General features: G+C 43.0%; 1 protein-coding gene across 1 annotated transcript in view; it reads right to left on the minus strand.

Annotated features, from left to right (window-relative positions):
• The window catches only part of LOC146797681 (haloacid dehalogenase-like hydrolase domain-containing 5), a 105,038-nt gene that overhangs the window by 12,144 nt on the left and 71,080 nt on the right, over positions 1-21,814 (minus strand). Inside the window, exons 5-7 of the mRNA XM_085624846.1 lie at positions 16,843-16,876; positions 11,908-12,082; positions 8,762-8,950 (exon numbers count right to left, since the gene is read on the minus strand). Coding sequence (XP_085480972.1) covers positions 8,762-8,950; positions 11,908-12,082; positions 16,843-16,876 — 398 coding nt within the window. The remainder of the gene's footprint in view (positions 1-8,761; positions 8,951-11,907; positions 12,083-16,842; positions 16,877-21,814) is intronic.

A 21,814-nucleotide genomic window follows, 5' to 3' on the forward strand; every position in this document is an offset into this window, starting at 1 on the left:
GGCTGTATGGTTTAGTGAGTGTGTGTGTATGAGGGGGACTATAACATCACCGTAACTTTTTTTTCAGTGAATTTCTATTTATTTTAAGAAGTCTTTGCGTTTACAGAATGGTGGAGAGAAGGAGCGGGGCCTCGGACTTGGTCTCAGGAATCCAGCTGTGTAGGACTTACAGGGGGTCCCAGGAAGCCTTCTTGGCCCCCAAGGTCCCTTAGGAGTAAAGTGGACTCCATCCCCCCAACCAGTAGTGCACCACGAGCCCCTTCGGTTACCTCCAGTACGTCTCACACAACTGAATTACTAAGATGTCACAGGAGGCCACACCCCTTTCTCCACCACTCTGCAAACGCGCCTCCTGGCGCACTATTAGTAGGAGGATGAAGTCACATTGGCTATTGAGGGCCAACTAGCCATCCTGTTACCTCCAGTAGGACCCACACAGCTGGATTGCTGAGACATCATCAGTAGCCATGCCCCCTGTTGCCACTACTCTGCTAATTGGGGGTAGAAGTACACTTTAGTCCAGGAGACAAGGGGACCTCATACCTCCACCAGCAGTGCGCTGAGAGGTGTGTTTGCAGATTGGTGGAGAAAGGGGGTGTGACCTTCAACCACCTCTCAGCAATACCACTGTGTGGGGCTTACTGAAGATAACAGGAGGCCTTGTTGGCCCCCCAAAGGACCCTCAGCAGCCACAGGGACTTCATCCCCCCCCAACCAGCAGCGCGCCAGAAGGCATGTTTGTAGCGTAGTGGAGAAAGGGGGCAGGGCCTGCAATGAGTTGCTGGCTTTAAAAAAAAAAAAAAAAAAAGCTTTTTTTTTTTTGTTTGTTTACGGAGGGTGGCTGTGTGGCACCCCTTCCCTGGACCCTTTTGGGCCCCGGGACCCCATTTCCCAGGCCCTGCGTCTCATTTTTTAATTTTTTTTTTTTTTTTTTTTTTTTTTAAAGGGAGGGATGCCTTCCTGGGCCATTGTCACCCCCAGGGATCCCATCCCCTAGTCTAGGCTTTCATATATTTTTTTTAATTGGGAGGGAGCCCGCACGGCTGCCCTTCCCCCGGGTGGATAGCGCCCAGGGGATCCTATCCCCAAGGGTTTGGCCTATCCATTGGGGACCACGGCGAGACTGAAGGCCCCCGTGGTCCCTGCCATTGCTTTGAGACCCAGGCAGCTGCTGAACATGCAGCCCCCTGGATCCCAAAGCAATGTGTCTGTTTCCCTGCTCGCTTCACAGCAGGCAGGGAAACAGACACATGCTCCGCTTTAGCAAGCAAGTGCATTTTGGGTCATATTTACAAGCCCCTATCGCCAGAGCAACATTACTATTAACGATGTTCCTGTGGCGATAGGAGCTTTGCCTTATTTACATGGCGGTGTAAAGCCACTTAACGCCGCCTTGCAAATAAGGCACCCTATCACGCTGTACTTAGCATGAAAGAGGTGGGCAACAGGTGTTGCTGGTGGGCGTTCCAAGGCAACACCCATTGATTTTGACGCTTCCCCCCTATTTACAAGGGTGGCGTAAAAAGAGGCGGCGCCAAAATTAAGGCCAGGGCAAATCGGGTCTTAACATGGTCAAACGAGGAGAAATGCATAATTTCTCCTTGTTTTTGCGGTTTCTGTGTGTGTGCATTGTGGAGAGGGGCCGTGCGTCCCTCCCAGGAGCCCTCCATGGCCCTGGGGACAGCCACCCCTTGGGCCGCCTCCAGCAATGTCTCAGGGTGCCCACTGGGGAGCACTGCTCCCGCCATGCCATAGCATACATGGCTTTGCTTCATGGAAGAGAGAGCATGGAAAATGCTCTCACTTCCATGTAGCAAAGCAGAATTGCTTTTGGGCAGAGGGAGCTGCTAACATGGTCCCCAAGCAATGCCAGCTCCTGCAGGAGGCGTGGAGCAGGCAGGGACTGCGGGGGCCTTGGGGCTCCCTCCGCTGTCGCCTGCGAGAGGTTAAGCCCGAGGGGATTGGGGTCCCTGGGGCCAAAAATTTGGCCTGGGGATAGGCGCATGGCCGCCTTCCCCTTTTTAAAAAATAAAAAGGAGAGAAATAACAAAGGCCCAGCCCCTGGGGATGGGTCCCCGGGGCATATATCCGCCTCGGGAGGGGGGCCATGTGGTCCACAAACGCCAAGGGAAGGGGGAATCACACAGCCCCCTTTCCTTAATTAAAAAAAATATAGGAACCAGCAACTTGTCGGAGGCTGCGCCCCCTTTCTCCAGTACTCTGCAAACAAGCTTCCTGGCGCGCTCTTGATTGGGGGATGAAGTCCCTGTCACAGCTGAGTGTCCTTAGGGGCCAAATAGTCCACCAGGTACCTCCAGTAAGCCCCACACAGTGGGACTGCTGAGAGGTGGTCGGAGGCCACGCCCCTTTTTACAACACTCTGCAAACGCGCCTCTTGGCGCACTACTGGTGGGGGGATGAGGTCCCCCTTGTGTCCTGAGAGCCTCAGGACTAAAGTGGACTTCATCCCCCAAGCAGCAGTGCACCAGGAGGCGCATTTGCACAGTGGTTCAGAAAGGGGGCATGGCCTCTGACCACTTCTCAACAATCCCGCTGTGTGGGGCTTACTGGAGGTAAAAGGAGGGCTATTTGGCCCCCAGGGACCCTCAATCAGCAAGTGGACTTCATCCACCAACTAAGAGCACACCAGGAGGTACATTTGCTGAGTGGTGGAGAAAGGGGGCGTGGCCTGCGACCACCTCTCAGCAATCCCACTGTGTGGGGCTTACTGGAGGTAACCAGTAGGCTAGTTGGACCCTAAGGCCCCCTAGCAGCAAAGGAGACTTCATCCCCCCAACCAAGGGCGCACCAGGAAGCGCGTTTACAGAGTGGTGGACACAGGGGGAGTGGCCTACTATCAGAACTCAGCAATCCTGCTGTGTGGGACTTACTTGTGGTAATGAGAGGGGTAGCTGGCCCCCAAGGACGTCCTCGGGGGCCAACTACCTCTCCTGTTACCCCCAGTAAGTCCCACAAAGAGGGATTGCTAGGAGTTCTTTGGAGGCCACGCCCCCCCTTTCACCACCACTCTGCAAACCCACCCCCTAGTGCATTCCTGGTTGGGGATTAAGTCCACTTTACTCCGGAGGGGCCTTGGGGGCCAAGAAGCCCTCCTGGTAGCTCCTCTAAGTCCTAGGCAGTAGAAATTCTGATCGCTGGTTGGAGGCCCAGCCCCCTTTCTCAACTACTCTGCAACCACGACTTCTAGTTAAAAAAAACCTTAGAAATTCACTGAAAAATCCACAGGTTTCAGGTACATTATAGTTACAAATTAGCATTTTAAAAACCTTAGAAATTCACTGAAATTATGTCACTGGCCATGTCATGAGTGGTGCAATATATGAGGTCATAAGCAGTGCATTGCTGAGTTACCTCAGCAAACTATAATGACTGAATTTCTCTGGTTTTGTACAAGTGAAATGTCAGACTAACTATGACGTCCCTCTAACCTTTGGTTTTTTCCGTGAATATCTAAGGTTTTTTCAATGCTAATTTCTAACTAGAACTTCCCTGAAACCTGTGGTTTTGGCAGTGAATATATATATATATATACATATATATATATATATATATATCCACTTAAAAAACCATAGGTTTCACACAGGTTATAGTTAGGTGGACATTTCACTCGTAAAAAACCAATGAAATTCCCCCGTTATAGTTAGTTCAGCTAACTATAACTCGCGCGACCGCAATCCACTGCTGATGACGTCACATATTACATCACTCATGACATGGTCAGTGGCATCACTCATGACATCACTGATGACATCATCCTTTTGATAGAGTGGCGGTCATTTAAATGCTAATTCCTAACTATAACGTGTGTGAAACCTATGGTTTTTTCAGTGAATTTGTACGTTTTTTTAAATGCTAAGTTAGGTATTTTTTTGGTTTTTCACCGTGCACGCACGGTGCGCGCACCCCGCGATTAAAAAAAATAAATAATTTAAATGTTTTTTTCTGCCTTCGGGGTCCTTCAGGGACCCCCTGACAAAGGCTAGGGGATCAGGAACTCTCTACCCTGCCCCCTTTTCACGTTCGCCACCTTCCTTTTTCACTCTCGCACTCAAAACAAACAAAATGGCGGCAGACACTTCCTGATTTCGACCAATTCGAACGTTGACTGACATGTAACCACCAATCAGAATTACGCTTGCGCACGTTAGGGTGCACGCACGGTGCGCGGCTATAGATATTTATGTACTTTAACTGTTTCCAGCAGTTGTTTTTCTGAATAATTTACTGCATATCTTTTTGTCATAAATTTCCAATCGTAAATCCAAAAACTCAATGGAACAATTATTAGTTTCACTAGTGAATTGTAAATTAAACGTGTTTTTGTTTAGATCAGAAACAAAATTCTGTGCCTGAGTTTCAGTGGAAGGGCACTGGATTTACGATTGGAAATTTATGACAAAAAGATATGCAGTAAATTATTCAGAAAAACAACTGCTGGAAACAGTTTGCTGCATGCCAAGAGTTGCCACCCTAAGAATTTGATACACAGCATTCCATTTGGTGAATTGTTACGCGCCAAAAGAAATTGTAGTACTGAAGAGAATTATGCACTGGAAGAAAATGTGATGAATCAGAGATTTGTAGAGCGTGGTTACAGTAAAGCTACTATTAATTCAGCCATTGAAAAAGTAGCTAAAATAAAAAGAGAAGACATGTTCGTGAGAAAGGAAAGGGTAGAAACCAATGATCAGTTACGATTCATCACAACTTATCATAATCAAGCTTGGGATGTAAGAAAAAGTCTCAATACATTTTGGGAAATTTTAAAGACTGATGCAGACCTTAAAGAAAAGATAGGGAATTATCCCTCTATCACTTTTAGGAAAGCTAAATCCCTGAAAGAGGTTTTGATGACCAGTACGATAAAAGAAATTAAGAAACCGAATGCTATACAAGGTTTCTTTACTTGTAACAAGTGCAAAGCGTGCAAATTCAGTCAAAGCTGTAAATCTGTGAAATTAAACAATGAAAAACCAGCGTACAAAATTCTTAAGCATTTGACATGTGATACTGAATATGCAATCTATGCACTCAAATGTCCATGTAATCAGTTTTACATTGGAAGCACCATCCACAAAGTAAAGAAAAGGATTTTGGAACATTTTAGAGCTGTAAAGAAAAATGACAAACAATACCCGGTAGCCCGCCATTTTAGTTTGAGAAGATTTACATTTTGATTGTGTTTCAAATTTTCTGTGTTGGATTGTGTTCCCCAAAGGGAAAGGGGGGCAATCGAACATTGGAATTGAGGAAGATGGAATCCAAAATGATTATCAAATATGACACCATGAGCCCCATAGGTTTGAACCAGGATGAGGAAATGTCAATACATTTAAGATGAATTAATTGTCCAAAACTGCAATCGTCGTAACATGTTTTTAAGGGTTTTTAAAGTTTTATTAATTTTTGGTAAACAGTAGTCCTTCTAGTTAACAGTAATTTTTGGTTTGTTGCAGGACTGAAGAAGATAACGAAAAGCAGATATATTATTCTGAATATATGTAAAAGAAGACACCACACTATGAGGATTATCACTCACTGGAGTTACAATTAACATATGTTTTTGTATGAGAACTTTACATAAATACCCACTTGGGTTTTACTGTTACACATTGTGGATTTAAACATGTTATTTTGATAATAATGAAATTGACATACACATTTAATGTTGGTGTAAACATTGAACAGTGAATAACATATTTTCTGCTTAGTTCATACATTCACAACTATGATGTTGAACAAAAACTTTATTGCAACAATGTGGCCGATAAGATGTTTTCTATGTTTACTAATGTTGACTGAAAACGGACACTGTAACTTTAAAAGTATCACCTGCACTTTGAATCCCCGCCCGTGAACAAGGAGTGATTGAAACTCCGAAACGCGTAGGGATATTCGTTGAATAAAGCACGTCATTAAACTGAGGCCACGGCACCAGTGAGTTTTTCTTATAACCATAACTGGATTGGATTGCGTTTGATATATATATATATATATAAAAAAATATAAAAATACACTTACCTGCGCGGCAGAATTACGCGGGCCACCCCATTGTGGCAGGGTACCCTGCTCAAGGAGACGGCAAGTCTGGAGGGCTTTCGCTATTGGGACATGATAGGGATCTCCTCGCTGGGGGATGTAATGAAGGGAGTGTCGCTTAAGTCGTTTCAGATGCTGCAGGCCGATTTTGAGCTGCATAAATCCCAGTTTCACAAATATCTCCAGTTGCGGCATGCCCTCACACCTAGCATCCAGCACCTAGACACTCTGCCGGAGTTCCACCCGCTAGAGGGTAGACTGTTGATGGGAGACCTCGGGGATCACAAAATTCGCCAGATTTATCAGACTCTGACAACCTTCATGAACACTACCCTAGATAATACCAAGGAGGCGTGGCAGCGCGATATTCCCGCGCTCACGGAGGATGACTGGGCAGACGCTATAGCGGTTCCGCGATATGCTGCGGTGGCCACCAAATACCGGTTTATACAATTCAAATACCTGCACAGGGCATATTACACCCGGCACCGCCTTTGGCGCATGCACTTAATTGGGTCCCCCACGCGTCTCCGTTGCGGTGATGGGGACGGTACATTCTTGCACACGGTGTGTGACTGTGGGCGGCTGCGCCCGTTCTGGACGGCGGTTCTATCCTGCCTGGGGGGGGTGCTGGGTTGGGAGCTTCCCCCCGATCCCCGCTTAACACTGTTGCATTGTACCGAGGAGATAGGGGGCAACATCTATAAGCGACACCTTCTGTTTTTGGGTTTGACGCTGGCCAAGCGAGATATTGCCCAGCCCAGCATTGGAAGTCTTCTGTCCCGCCCCCGGTTCAGGCCTGGAAGAAAGCACTAGATCGCTGCATGTCTGCGGAAGAGGCGGTATTCTTGGCAAGGGGTTGTCCGACTAAGCATGGTAAAGTCTGGAAGAGATGGGCGCGATAACGGGGTATCGTGTTGTCTGTGCGGGGGGGATGCAGTGCCCTTGGACCCAATAGAGAGGCTAATCAGAGCCCCGGTGGGTTCCCCTTCGGGGCCCCGGGCCCTATGCATGGTGGATGAGTAGTCGGAATATGGAGCTCATGCGGATAGGAAATATTGCATATCTGTGTTGGACTTTGGGTTGGTGTGATGTGCGGGTGGGGGGGGGGGGGGGGGGGTTTGGGGGGTCTGATGTTCTGCAGACCGGGGGGGGGGGCTAAACAAGGATGCCACCTCTCACTGTTCTTTTCTTCACCTTGGTACCATGTATGGGGACAAATTCCCCGGTGTCCTTAAAAATGCCAATAAAGTTTGTTGTAAAAAAGAAAAAAATACACTTACCTACAAAATACTTACATTTTCGTTGTAAAGGCATGAGTGGTAAAGGCATATTCAACATAAAAATATGCATGGTAAAGAAGCATGCATTGTAAAGCCTGCATTGTAATGGCATGTGTGGTCCCGAACACTTTGTAAATGCGGTTTCCCATATGTGGTTAGTCACCTGAGGAGGATTATTTTATTTGTATTTTGAAATGTTTGCTTCTTGGTACCGCCAGCGTACGACTGGGAGAATAGTGGGTGCAAACTGAAATAATCTTCATCTCCTTGAGGACCTTGTTTTATAAGGACAAGAAGTGCAACTGCAAATGTCACCAGTCAGAGTACCAACAATGCCCTGATGAACGGGAGAATGGACAGGCCATAGCAGAGTGAGATACTCCGTGAATGCAGGAGCTACAATACCAGCTAGAAGTCTATGCAGGGACTAATTTGCAGAACATTCCCTAGTATGGGTGAACCCTACCTACAGTCAGTACTCATGACTTATTGTGTTGGTTCAGCTTTTTTTTATAATGTTTCCTATTTCTTGTCAAGTTTCCAAAGTGCTTTGCAGACCCCCGATTCTGAAAGAAGGGTGTTGGTTACAGTGTCATCTATCTGTGTTGAGTATTAGTTTTGTGCGTGATGCCAAGGAAGTGTGTTCTGAACATCATGCATCTCAGTATGAGCGCATTTCACACAGGTGGCGGAGAGCAAAGAAGTGAGACCTATGTTACCAGCGTATAACAAATCAGACAACTGATTAATGCCTTGGTCTCGGGGTATACCCACCCACATCCACTAATGCTATGATGATCGATCACTGCCACCAACTGCAATCTTTTCACAATTCAAGGAGGAGTCGGTTGCATAGTTTGTATGGGAAGTCAAAGCTCAGCAGCTTTAAAATAGAGTTTCAGTGACCAATGTCCACCAAACCTCGTACAGGGGTGGAATTACTTGATTCAGGCATCTGAAAGGTACTCTCAGCTCATCACTTAAAGATGGCAACCTATAGCGGACAAATCCTCTTTAGGCAGCAGGGCGCCAGAGAGTTTTAAACGGGTCTCGACTCTTCCACCCCCCCCACCCCTCCCCTCCCCCTCCCCCTCTAGACTGCCTTTAGGGGTGAAGCCTATGGCCTGCATATACCACTGCCAGGGGGCTTCTCCTCATGGGGGAGGCCCTCCAAGACCCTCTGTGTAACATCCCCGAGTACGAGTAGCATCTTTGTGGGTAAAACTTTAGTGAACAGGAAACAAACAAATGATACTGGGAACAAAACTGACTAAAATGTAGTCGGAAGATATGCACTGGATTATCAAATAAACAGCAAGTGGGTAAATAGCAACTAAAGGGGGTTAGATCAATGCACGAGACAAGCAGCGTGGGGATTAGTGCAAAGTAACAACATAGATTTCTTGTGGAATCCATACCCAATGGCATAAAGTGTCTGTATTGGCTTCTTCCATTGTCTCTCAGCTGCCAGTGCCCGGACCAAGTACTCTGCATAGTGGTAAGTGAGTTCGCTGGGTTTACCCATTAAGGCTTCGTATTTCAGGTCCTTTCCAGTGATCTTTTTGTAAATGTTTTCGAGACACACCATAAAGGTGCCATGGCCAAACCTAGAGGTAGAAAAGTCACACTTTTAGTCAAGCTACAGCACTTAGATTCAGTATGAAATGAATAGAACAAAACTGTACCAGTACTAGCGAAGAGATTTGCAGGATGAATGTTTTGTGGGTTCTTATGCTATCCGTTTGTGCCAGAATCTTGGAATTAACCATTTTAGTTGTATAAAGTAATTTTAATTCAAACTTTTATTGCAGAATAACCATAAGTAATCAAGGAACCATAACATTGGTCATTACAATAGTTTGTTTTCGTCATGTCATGACAGTTATCATACCTGTAGAATTGGCATGCAGATCAATCAGTACATGAAAATACTGTTGCTAGTTGATGACGTTCTGAGTTACTTCGATCAAGGAGACAAAAATTAAAGGAGAGGAATGTGAGGAAAAGACATTACAAACATAGGGAGAGAGTAGAAGAATAGTGCAAGCTTTGGAAGCTACAAACCTTCTAGTCGATTTAATAAATGAAATGGAATAACCATTTGGAGAGACTGAGGCAGTCAATATGAGCTAGGGTAGCCATATTCCATTAGTGAAATATTAGCTTTATGGAGGCTTTGCCTTTTGTACATAGAAATCAACCTTACACCAAAGTGGTCTTAGTGAGTTAAGACCAAAGGCGTTAGCAAAAATGGTGTTCTACGTAACTTATAAAGCAAACCCATGCTAACCATGTGTGTCAAAATAAGTTTTCAGGGCTTTTTCTTTCAAGCAAAATAGAGTTTACGCCCAAGGCTCACAGCAGAGAGATAGATTGGGGGTGTTTAAAGCTGGTATGGGTTTAAGGCACAAAGAGCGACACTAATGAAGTTGGGTGATTTTAGATGGGCCTTTGGTTCTGGGTTATTCAAAAACTCCTCAATAATGTTTCCGTTCTGTCTGGAGCAAGCCCTATTTTAACTCACTTGATATGCATGTATAATCTGACATAATTATAGTTTCTATTCTTGGATTTGTTGTTCTGAGAAAATATCAACTAGTATGCAGTCTATTCATGAGGAGAGTACAAAGTAGAACTCCCATAGGGTGGAATATTCACCAAATATCATTCAGGTTGTTATGGTTACATAGATTTCTTATCTAGGCATGTGACTAGTTAAGGCTGCAGTTACTGGGCGAAATCCTGAGCACAGGACCGTCCCAGGGAAGACTAAAATCTCCACTTTGGTTCATAGAAGCATCACATGGTAACTTGCGTATTCTTTTATTTAGTTACACCCAAAGGTTTGGATCATCACCTGTGGGTGGATAAATCTTAGCCGTGTAAAGTTCTTGGTCTTTTTTTCTGGAGTTTAGTAATAATCTAGCATCTCTCAGTGTCATAAAGGTTATCAGCAGCTGATAAACCTGTGAATTTAGAGATTAATGTGATCACCCCATTCTTTTTATCTTTGGATAGGGAACAAAATGAATTTTGAAGCCAGTTATTCTTCATGCCAAGAGCATCTTTGCTATCAATTGTGGACTCTTTGAGCAAGAGAATATTTCCTTTTAAATTTTTGACACTAGTCTAATATCGTTCTTCTCTTGCCAGAATGTTTGAGACCCTTAGCATTAAGGGGATTTTCAAGACTGTGTTCGCCATTTATAAGTAAAGGCATGGGCACAGAGCAGAGTGACGGTGGTCCTGTGTGAAGTGAGTATGTAATGAAAATTGTGGCGAATAACCTCATTGTTCCGACTAAGTGCTAATATAGTGTGATGTTAAGTAAGAGAGGTCTATGAATGTAGGCAGGATTTCCAGAGGTATAGAGATAATTACAGAGGCACAGACATAGTTACAGAGGCACAGAGATAGTTACAGAGGCATAGAAAAGCAGAGAGAGAACAGGTGAAAGATTAGATCACTCCCATCCCCAGCAATGCACTGAGAGGAAGTTTAGTCCTCGATAGGCCAACCAGCAGAGCAATAAACCTGGCCCGCTGAGGAACAAATTAATACACAATGTGAATGATAGCAAGGCAATATTCTAACATACCGGTTTCCATAGCGCAATCGATGTTTTAGAGAACTTATATAGCATTATAGCTGGAGAACATGAATATTGGCTATGTTTTCACCAAGGAGTTCCGAGTGACATCAAATAGGCAATGAGAACAAATCTTGAGTTGTCTATGTCACTCAAAACTCAGGCAAAACATCCACGTAATTCACTTTTTACTCATAGAAATGTAGTCATCTTTCCATTCCCCACAAAGACATAGTTCTTCATTCAATTCGCCCCCTGCATTCAATTCTACCTCCTACCATGATAGTTTCATAATGCGCTAATTGTAGACGTAGGCTGCAAATTGTTGTCTTAGCACTGAAACCTCATTCCATCATCCTTGTCAAATAGTAGTGGAGAAAGTATTCATGTTGCACAGAAATCTGAATGTTCTTTTATCCTTATTGGGAGACAATAGATATTGTGTACATCAGTGCGCTCATATGAACCTATAACAGATTGCTGCTCAACAAGCCTAAAATGGGCCCAAATGTTACAGTTTTTAAACGGGTTTACATCCTTGTTGCAGAGACAAGGTCACAGACCATTATTAGGGTCTAATCACCTTTTATTGCCTGTAAAATTATGAACCCATATGACCCACCGTCAAAGTTTATTCTTCACAGTTTTTCCTGAATTACAAAACAGTGCAAGATTCTTATTAAATCTAAATTCTGAAGGAAAACGTTATGGTGAGTTGGCAACCATCTGAAGCCTTTTGGTATACCATCCATAATGATGGTTGGAACTGAAATAGTAAACACACTAACATTTCCAATTAAAGTAGTTAATCATTTGAAACATGCTTATCAGTAAGCAACATTAGAAGACTCACAAATTCTGGCAATAGTCCACAAGTGTTTAGTCCAGCAAGATGTGCATGCGTGTTAACATTTATTAACATTGGCTCTGTAGTCAAGTTAGCTTGAGAAGCAATCAGGTCACCATATTACCTACCTGGGGGACTGTGCTTCAGCCATCCACATGAGATCCATGTTACAGGCAAGCAGAGGTATATGTGGGTAACTGAACTGCTGATGAGCGTCTCCAGGACTACCACTTGTCAACAGAACATCAATTATCAGCTGAAGATTGGTCTCCCATCGGATCGGCTCACCGAAAAGGATAACGGCTATAACCAAGGAACGAAAGAATTATTAAGTCTGGGAGATCCGTGTCATACAGATGTACATGTTACAGAAGACAAACTGTGTCTACAGTGACCAGATAGCTCTAGGACACCACTTTTCCATTATTGAACTTAGTTTTTGCATATCATTGTGATCAGGTATGTTGATTAATTTTTGCAAATCATTGTTATCAGGTATGTTGATCTAATTGGCTCGATTGATATGTAAAAGCCAAGTCAAGGAATGGAGAAGTGTCCCAGTGATATGGAGCGGTCTGGTCACCTCAACTGCAGCAATCATTTTTTCAAGAAGGTTAAATGTAGCAACGCAGTACGAGCCCAGACAGTGAATAAAATACAAAAAGTATTAATAAGGGTATGTTGAAGTGCACTGTGGTTTTGTAGATTCAAAACTATTAATCAATTCATTTTGCACCAATGGCATTTAAATTAATAACTTATTCATCAGCAACCAACAAATTCACCCACATCACCCCCCCCCCACCCCCCCCATCCCCCCCGTCACCTAAAACACAACATGTTCCCAATGCCACAGAAACAATTATTCACAAAACGGCATGGTTTACTGTTCACCCTCTAACCAGTTTCTCGAATCTGGATCCATAAATGACCAGATGGGTAAAACAAGAGTGAAATTTGACAAGGCACATCACCGATCTGTGACAATGCTCCTGGAACTTAATATCAGTTACAAACTGTAATGCTGTGCATATACCTGCCATAAACTGAGGAGTCTAAGCAACTATTTAGAGATGCATCGGCAACGTCAATATGTTGCTGCTAACCTTTAGCTTTTACCAATGCTTCTTGCTGTAGCGGGCGCAAGAAAAATGTGAAAAACCACAACAGACCAGTAAATGAAGAGGGCTTGTTGAAGGCACCTATAAGTAAAGTATATTCGGTTTGTGGTTTTACTAATGTCAAAAGGTCTTAGCTAATACCAGACCTAAAAAAAATCATTAAATATATGATGCATAGTGGCCAACTGTGTAATGTGGCCATATGTTGAAATTGAGGTGTACTGTTAACATAAACCTCAAGGCGGAGTTCTGGTGACATTTACAAACCATTATGAGATGGCAATATAAGCACATATTACACTCTTATTTTTAAATTATGTTTGTTTTGGTGCAATGAAAACATAGGTTCTTATTTGCAAAGGTAGATTTACACCCGAGTAAATCTACATGTGTAAATGTACTTTTACGCTTTTGAATAGACTTAATATTTTGGGCTGTTCACATTTTCAGAGTATAAATTTGCCTTAAAGTGTAGACCTATGTCTCCACCTCCTGAAGCCAGGGGTAGCAGCCATATTTACTAGTATAATGTTGCTGCTCGTAACTTTATACATAGATGCAGATTTCCGCCACCTTGGTGAAGACCACCACTGTGGGGGAGATCTCCACCACTGTAGTGTTCTAACTATGGGAAAGAATAGGGAAAATTATTAAAATCTATTTTATATTAAAATAATTATGTTAATCCTAGAACTAATAAAATAAAATGTTAAAGCACATAACCGCCTCACACTAAATGTTTATTAAATAATTAAATAGTTTAAATATATTAATTTAGTTCGTGAATATTAATTTTACAAAAAATAAAAACAATACCTAGCAATTTTGTTTTGAATTCATATTTAGTCATTTTAATAAGCTGTGTTTAGTTTGAAATATACTTCAATTTTTAATATAAGTTTAAAAATGCAATATATTTTTAATAGGTCAACTAATAAAATTAAAAGTTCTAAAATACGTCATTATTAATTTTGCATAATTTAACACTAAAAATATATGTAAGCACACAATTTAAAAGTGAAATATTTTAATACAAATTTCCTATGGAATACGTGGTCAGACAGGCTATGAAATACGTGATCAGGCAGGCTCTGAGACCTAGGCTTGAGGTTACTGATTGACAGGCAACAGGTGGGGTGCCACGTAGCCAGCAGACAAAAATGTGAACGGGAACCTCGAGTCCATCCCCCAGATAACCGCAGTGACACCACATTGGTCCAGGGAGATTTGCTCCAATAAAGCACACATGGCCAGAGGAGTGCGCACATTCCCAAAACACCATAAAGTCGGCTGCCACATGAAATTAGGAACACAGAGCCAATCAGGGCACAGCACATACAGAACACAGAGATCAAGTGCCCCTCATTCCGGACAGGTTACCCACTGGTCCTCAATGTGTCCACGTAAGGTTGAGGCCCACCTGCATTTGTTATCAGGGGCCTTATTTATGACTCCACAGAAAAAGCTAGGAATCGTTTACCCAAAGAAATGTATAAAACTATAGTCCAATTGATTGTACTTTGAGACAGTCCTCAGACCCGCTTCTGTGACTGTGCTCCCAGCCAGTGTTTAATCAAACCAACCGTTCCTGTTTTGGCAAATGCCTCTTGTCTTTTGTTTTTTTCAAGGTGAATTCACATTCGAGCAACATTATGGCGTGCAAGATAGGAGAGATTGGTACCTCAGACGAGACTGCAGCCGAAGGAAAAGCACCCAGCCCGGATGGATTCACATTTGCGCAGCAAGAAGGTGAGCAGACACGGCAATTGATTGGAAGTTCTGCTGAATCCGCAGTGCGGAGGTCCTACATGCCCTGCCACTGACCGAAATCTGGCATGTTACCGGTTTTAGGTGTCCGAACTTAGTAGACGCAAGGTGGCTTTGGGGGTGTTGCTGAGGAGGTTACCTTTTTTCGATAGTCCGTATGCTAGGAAGGGTGAAAATTGGGTGTGACAAAGATGGTACACTTGTTCCCTAGTGTGGTACAGGGTTGAGGCCTCACCGTGTGACAGAGATGGTATGCATGGGCCCTGGGTGTGATACAGGACCGACACCTCAACCTTATTATTTAGTCTAAAGGGGTTTTCTCAGTGCTACCAGTTTCTTAACACTGTTGGTATATGAAAGAAGTGAGAGGAGTTGTTCGCCTGGACCGTTGGGCGTGACACAGATGGTAAACATTACCCCTGGGTGTGATACAGGGTGCGATTTGGATGTTAAGGGAAAAGTTAGATCTGGGAGATCAGGTGTAGCTTGTGTTTGACCAAGAGGGGCCTGTGGTTCTTCATGTTCTTCCTTTTCTCTGCAAAAGATTTGTCATTTTCTTTGTCCGGAGAGGATATTAATAGACTATCGGGCTCAGTTAGTCCTGTGTAGCTCGCAGGGCTTCTCCTGGTCACTGGATAGCATGCGCTGGGAGTAGGCTAAGGTATTTTTGACAAAGTCATAATTTATTGTCTGTCGGTTTTTACTTATTGTAATATTGAAATTGATGCAAGATATATTTGATGTTGTGAGGATTTGATGCTGTGGTGCTGGTAAATCAATGCAACCTTATTTTGTCTTGAGTATTGGGTTTTGTTGATGTCCCAATGCGCTACTGAAGGCATTGCTATTTATCACAATCGTTATTTCATACCAAAGTAAACTCTGCTGTTTGCTGTCAAGTTCCAGGATGTTTTAAAAATTGCACTTTCTTGTAGGTTGTGATCTTTCATATGCATTGCTATTTGTGGAAATGTTCATGTTGATGCATCTTTAAATAGCGCGGAGCTTGTAGTAAGTAGTTAGTACCTGCGATCCCCATGTATACATATATTTCCCCACGACCAGAGTACAACTTAACATTCCCTGAAACCAGAACAACTAGGATGCATCTGTCCCTCAAAAAAGACCCAAACTTATAATGGAGTTGCCAATAAAACACATGCAAACCAGGTTCCCCACAAAGGCTAAAACAATCGAACAGGTTTTGCCACGAATGGCACACTGGTTTCCCTGGCCAAAGGAGGGAACCTTCAGTACTAACATAATTGAACACATGAGAACACACATACAGACCAAATATGTAGGTAAAAGGATGGACAGGAGGAGAGAGGCACTGTTAGAACTAGGGGCCATCTTTGAGGAAGCCCATACCGATGACCCTATCCCACAGAAAATAAGCAAGGGGTCTCAACCTTCCCTGCCATATGCAGATATGGAGGTGCCCTCCCCGATGCCGGCTATTCCCGCATTATAATACACCAACCCACCAGTTGAGGGAGTCGAAGGTTCTCCTACCGAACAACGAACTGTTAGGTCCAGGCATGAGATTCTAACTAATCCACAGACCCGGGCAATCCAAGCTGCCCCCCTGTCCAGTGCTAGAGCACCCTGAAGTTCGCCCCCCTCCAAACCCACACCCTCCCCCTCCCCTCCGTTGCATTCAGCCCATTCAACCCCAGTGACGCGGAGAACATGCATGTACTACCACTGGTTAAGGTGAAAACACTAGAGTAATAGAGAAGATTCATAGCAGTTCTGGGCAGTGATACAACTCGCAGGGGTGAGGAAAGGGGTCCCAGTCCTCCAGGGTCTGAGAAGTAGGTGGAAGGCACAGGTTGTACTCAGGTAGATGAAGAAACAGAGAATTTGAAGGTAATTTCTGACTAAAATGGCACATACGTCAGAGCGATTCCTCAACTAATTACAAGTGTGCTGCAAATATCTGAATCTACATCTTTTCACACAATCTCTCCATGTGTTCTGCGTCACATATCATTTCTCAGTCGTGCCTGTGAGCGACTACTGTACTTGATGGTTTTTAATTTCCTTTACCACACTCCTTCACATCCCACACAGGATTGAGTACTTCAGTAAATATACTATAGTTCTGTACATTTAGAGAGATATTAAGTCCAATTTTTTTGTAGAAAATAAATAGCATAATACAATACTGACCATCAATCTTTGGTAGTTCCACAGCTGGAGAAGGCTGAAATTGCAAGTAAAAACAGTCATGAAAATGCACTTACAGGGAAAGTATTGGTATTTGTTTCGGAAAATATCACTGTCCATGGTCTCAAACAAATACACAATTTCAAATAGATCCAGCAAGGATGCACAATAAAGTACATTTATTAAACTAGTTCATAACTTATTTTAATATCCAGAAGAAATAAATTGAAATTGAAGGACTAAACTTTCATCCCCATCCATTTTATTCATATTCCAGATACCTCAGCTAGATATTCAGGACGGGCATATTAAGATAATGGGTCACTTGTAGAGCATGGTCTAAAAAGAAAAACATCTTGTGTATTGCTGGTTTTGGGTATTTGGCTCTTAGTGCAAAAAGCTATTTGTGAAACATATAAGTGCATACTGGTTCGTCTTCACAGTGACACATAATGATCCTCTCTGCAAGTTCTACATCAGTCGCCGCACCAAAACCTCATTGAGTAAGAGTAAGAGATCCGATACGAATCTACAAATTCCAAAATCCGAACATTTGATTCAATTGAGATAAACTGACTTTATATAAATACCTTATTACATACGTTTTTGCTACAGTCCGCACAAGATAATCCAGGCACAATTCAACAAGCAAACAATAAGTGCTGCCAGGATCTCACAAAAATATTTTCCTACATCTTCATACTCCTCTCACTAGTTTACCAAATTAGTGCCTACACGAGATGGCCATGTAAACATTATAAAGCTATGGTTTGGACTATAATGGAATTAGTGAACATGTACAGTTTCCTCATTCATTCAGTTTTCCTCTTTTACAAGTGAATAAAACAATTTTCATCTCAAACTGAAAGGGGAGAGTGAATGCCCAAATTAACAAATCATACTTACCTTTTTATAGATCATATGCCATAAGTGGGAATACCAGATACTAAACCAATATATTCAATGTTATAAGGTACAGTTGAAATTGATGTCATTTGTTCACGGTTGCATCATAATTTAAGCAGGTGTCTCGCCTGTGTTCCAACCTCTCACCCTGGTCTACAGAGGACAAAGCAATGGGTCAGAATGTTATTTAACTGTGTTCCATCTCTCCCGCCTCTCTTGGTTCTGTGGGCCCGAAAGAGGCAGGAGAATCCCAAATGCCATCATCTAATGCTAGCGCCAGTTTGCACAGACCCACACTGGCAGAGTATGCCACATTGGTAGCGGTCTACCCAGAGCCTGTAAGTGCGGCATTGGCTCTCTGCACATATGGAGAGCAGAGAACAAAGCTTCCGGTGGGGAAGGTGAGGTATGATTTTTATGTGGGCACAGGAAGGTGGCATAGACAATGCTATTTTACATTATGGTACGGGGTATGAAAAAGTGGGGTGGGTGTCAGGAATAAAAGGTATAGTTTGTATACTTGGGAGGAAGGGAGTTTAGAAAGACTTAACTTTGGGCAATGTATTGTATTGCAATTGCATTACTATAGCACTTACTACCCCTGATGAGGCATCAAAGCACTTTTTCAGCGAAAAGCCCGTTAGTCCGGAACCCATTAAGGTTTTAGGGGTGAATTAGTATAGTGAAATATGAAATTAATTTGAGTGGTGGATATATTAGTCAGTTATTTGGATTGAAAAGGATAGTGGAGGGATAGAAGAGGGAAGATTTCGAATTTTTTTTTTGCTTTATTTTAGAGCTCCTAGAAGTAGGAGTAGGCTTGAGATGGGCAAAAGGTAGGTGGAGGGGGAGATGTCGAAGGGAAGTGTTTAGAAATGCTCGTTTTGGGAGATCAGAATAGTAAAAGAGGTATGAGATGATGCAAGGAGGGGTAGAGTAGGGAAGAGTCTGGAAAGGGTTATTTTGGGGATCATAGTAGTGGTATGGGGTTTGGGATGAATGAGAGAGTAGAAGTAGAGGATACATTGATAGAGGTATAGGGTGAGAAATAGGGTAGTGCATTGGATTTAGTAGTAGATAGAGGTTTGAGATGAGTCAGAGAGTTGAGGTAGAGGATATAGGTGTAAAGCATTTATGTAGTACCAAAACAGAAATAGAGTGAAAATGCAAAACAACAAAACTCCCAAATAGAATTAAAAAAATAATAGAGTACAATTTAGTAAACAAAATGACACCAAAATGAGAAAAAATCCAAAAGGGGGAACAGTAGATTTAAAAATTTGAATCAGGAATAGCACCAAGAAGCACAAAGTACTAATGAAAGTCAGTGGCTGCAATAGACCAAGACCTAGTTGCAATTGAGGCTGGCTGCGAAAGCGCATGTATCAGATACATCAACCAGGTGAGCCTTGGTCGCAGATTTGATATTCTGACTTAGAAGTGTTCTCCTGTGGGGTGGATTGGGATTTAAAAGACTACACCCCCCCCCCCCCCCCCCCCCGGGGACTAACTCACCCCACCACCTCAGGATCGCAGCAGAGGCACTGAGAGAGTCACAGAGTGTCAAACAGAGGCCTACAGCAGGGTCCAATCTAGGTCCTTTTGCCACTTGTCAGTTTCAGGAAAGACCTCTTGTATCCAGCCTTATAAGCCTTGCAATGCACTTCTTTGTCCTGGGTACAGGTCCAGTCCATCAGTGCTCCTATCAGGTCACAGTCAGCAGGTCCAGTAGTACTTTATTGTACGATTACTTAAAACCTTTACATTGTCATCAAAGCGCAAATAAACCTCTCAAAAATAAAATACATCAATATAAAACGCGGACCCTAGGGTCTCTAATAAACAAGCATTGGCATAGCCAATAGGTCTCGCCTTTGGGACCTTATAAGTGTTTAGCCATGCAACAGTTAATGTTACTGCACCAAGGATATTGTGCTGGATAACTAAACACTTAAACGGTCCAAAAGGCGAGACCTATTGGCTATGCCACTGCTTGTTAGCATTTGAGTGTGATTATAGAGGTATGGGCGAAACCGTTTAGGGCCGTTCCGTCCAGAATTTGATGGCCTGTGGTGTTGAAAGCACTGCTAGATAACAAGGGTATAAGAAGTCGGGAATGGGCACAAGTGAAGGGTATGACATGAAATTCCAAATGTCAAAATCATAAAATGTGTGATTTAAGATATGGATGTCGTTTAAGAACAAATGTGTTATTTTCTTTAAAGTTAAAAACAACCAATAACTGCATTGTAAATAGAGACACGAGTTTTCCATTTTTACTATAAATGCTTCCCTCTCTTTATTTTAAAAATCACAAAGAAGTAGAGGTTAAGGGTCTGATTTGCAAAGGGACTTACGTGTAGTAAAGGTACAAGTGTGGAGTCTCTGCACTCTGGGCAGCCTCTCTGTCCAGCGCACTGCAGTGAGTGCAGTGCAGAGATTCTGCCATGAGTGAAGAGACACGTAACTTTATTGCATATTAGTCCCTTTGTGATTTGAGCCCTAAGGGTCTCACCATATGTTCAATCATGTCTGCTAGATCAAACGTTATGCATATAATCAGAAGCCCTAGTATTAAAACATGCCATCTTGTAATGTGCCATACATTGTCATTACCTTTTCTGTTTGCGAAAGGCACCAGTTATCGAAAGTAGTAAAATAAACTTTTACTAAACTCACCTTGGTGAAACTGCAACGATTGCTGCTGCTTATTGAGGAGCATAAGGGCTGGTACCCAGCTAATGCCCCGTGCGCTCATTGAGAAAAGTGTGGGGTGACCAGCAAAATCAAAGGAGAGGCAGAACGATCTAAGAGTATGAGCATAGACAAGAACAGAGGATAGGATAGTGGAATAAAGGGTCCCGAACACAGGAGAGGGTTGAGTAGTCGGTTACAGGACAGGCAGTCAGTGCGAAGGGAAACGCAGGGGAAACTGTTGGATGAAAGAGGCAAAGATTTGATGAAGGGAGGACGAAATGGTTACAGGGGGGCGCACAGGGTGGATTAGCTACTTTCATAAGAGGAAACGTTTGTTAGGAGGATGTTGTGTTAAATCGTAATAATGTAACTGCGCAGGGTTGAGGCGAGTGAGGACTTGAGCACTGTGGACTAATTATAGTGTTAATCTTGGAGCAGATGTAGCAGGGTGAAGTCATGAGCAGGTAAGGATGAACAATAGAATACTGATAATTGAAGATGATGGAGAGAGTAAAGAGCTGAAGGTTTGCAGAGAGCGCTTGTGGATGGTGAGGTAATGAGGTCCTGGAAATAGATAGATTTGACACCTCCTAGATCATTATGCAGTGTATGAAGGGCTTGCTTATTAACCAAGAAGTTAGCAGTGAATATGTGCTTTCGCCATTTAGGTACTGCTGCCCTCATTTACGGTTATGCGCTCTTATTTCAAGTGTAATTCATGGCTGAGGCCTATCTTTGGTACAAGGTGGATAATGAAGCAGTTGTATGAGCTGTAGTGCAAGACTGAAGTGAGGTCTTTATGAAGATCACGTGGAAAGCAGTGAGAGCAGTGGGGTCCTGTTTTCTACAGCAGATGGGTACATGAGAGAGCGATCTACAAGGAGGCGAACTGATTTGCATGTGAAATGTGTGATGTCAGATGGAGCGATGATGGGTTTAGATTTGGATAAAGTGTTTGAAATTAGCATAAAATTGAGTGGCTTACCTTGCTTGTGGGTGGGATTAAGGAAGGTGTCATTTGAGGAGTGATCAGACCGAAGTGGAGACACTGCCGAAAGCATCAGTAAAATATTTTGGCAAGTTATGGTCACAACAGTGAAAGCAGAATCGTTTGGTGAAGGCAATAAATAGGTGTGTAGCATAATTTCCGCCAGCTGTAACTGAAAGCCATTACTATATAGTTACAGAGACGAATGCGTTTCCAGATGTTTGGAATGAAAGAGGCTTATGGTGCGAGTCCTAATGAGAAAACATCTTGTCATCCATAATAAAACACTGTCCAAGGAGAGTAAGATCACATAGGTATGCTTTACTAAGGTAATACCTAAAACAAAACAAATGTTAGATTGGTTTTGAAATAACAGTAAAATCA

The sequence above is a fragment of the Triturus cristatus genome, chromosome 9 (assembly GCF_964204655.1).
Source record: "Triturus cristatus chromosome 9, aTriCri1.1, whole genome shotgun sequence".
Taxonomy (NCBI): Eukaryota; Metazoa; Chordata; class Amphibia; order Caudata; family Salamandridae; genus Triturus; species Triturus cristatus.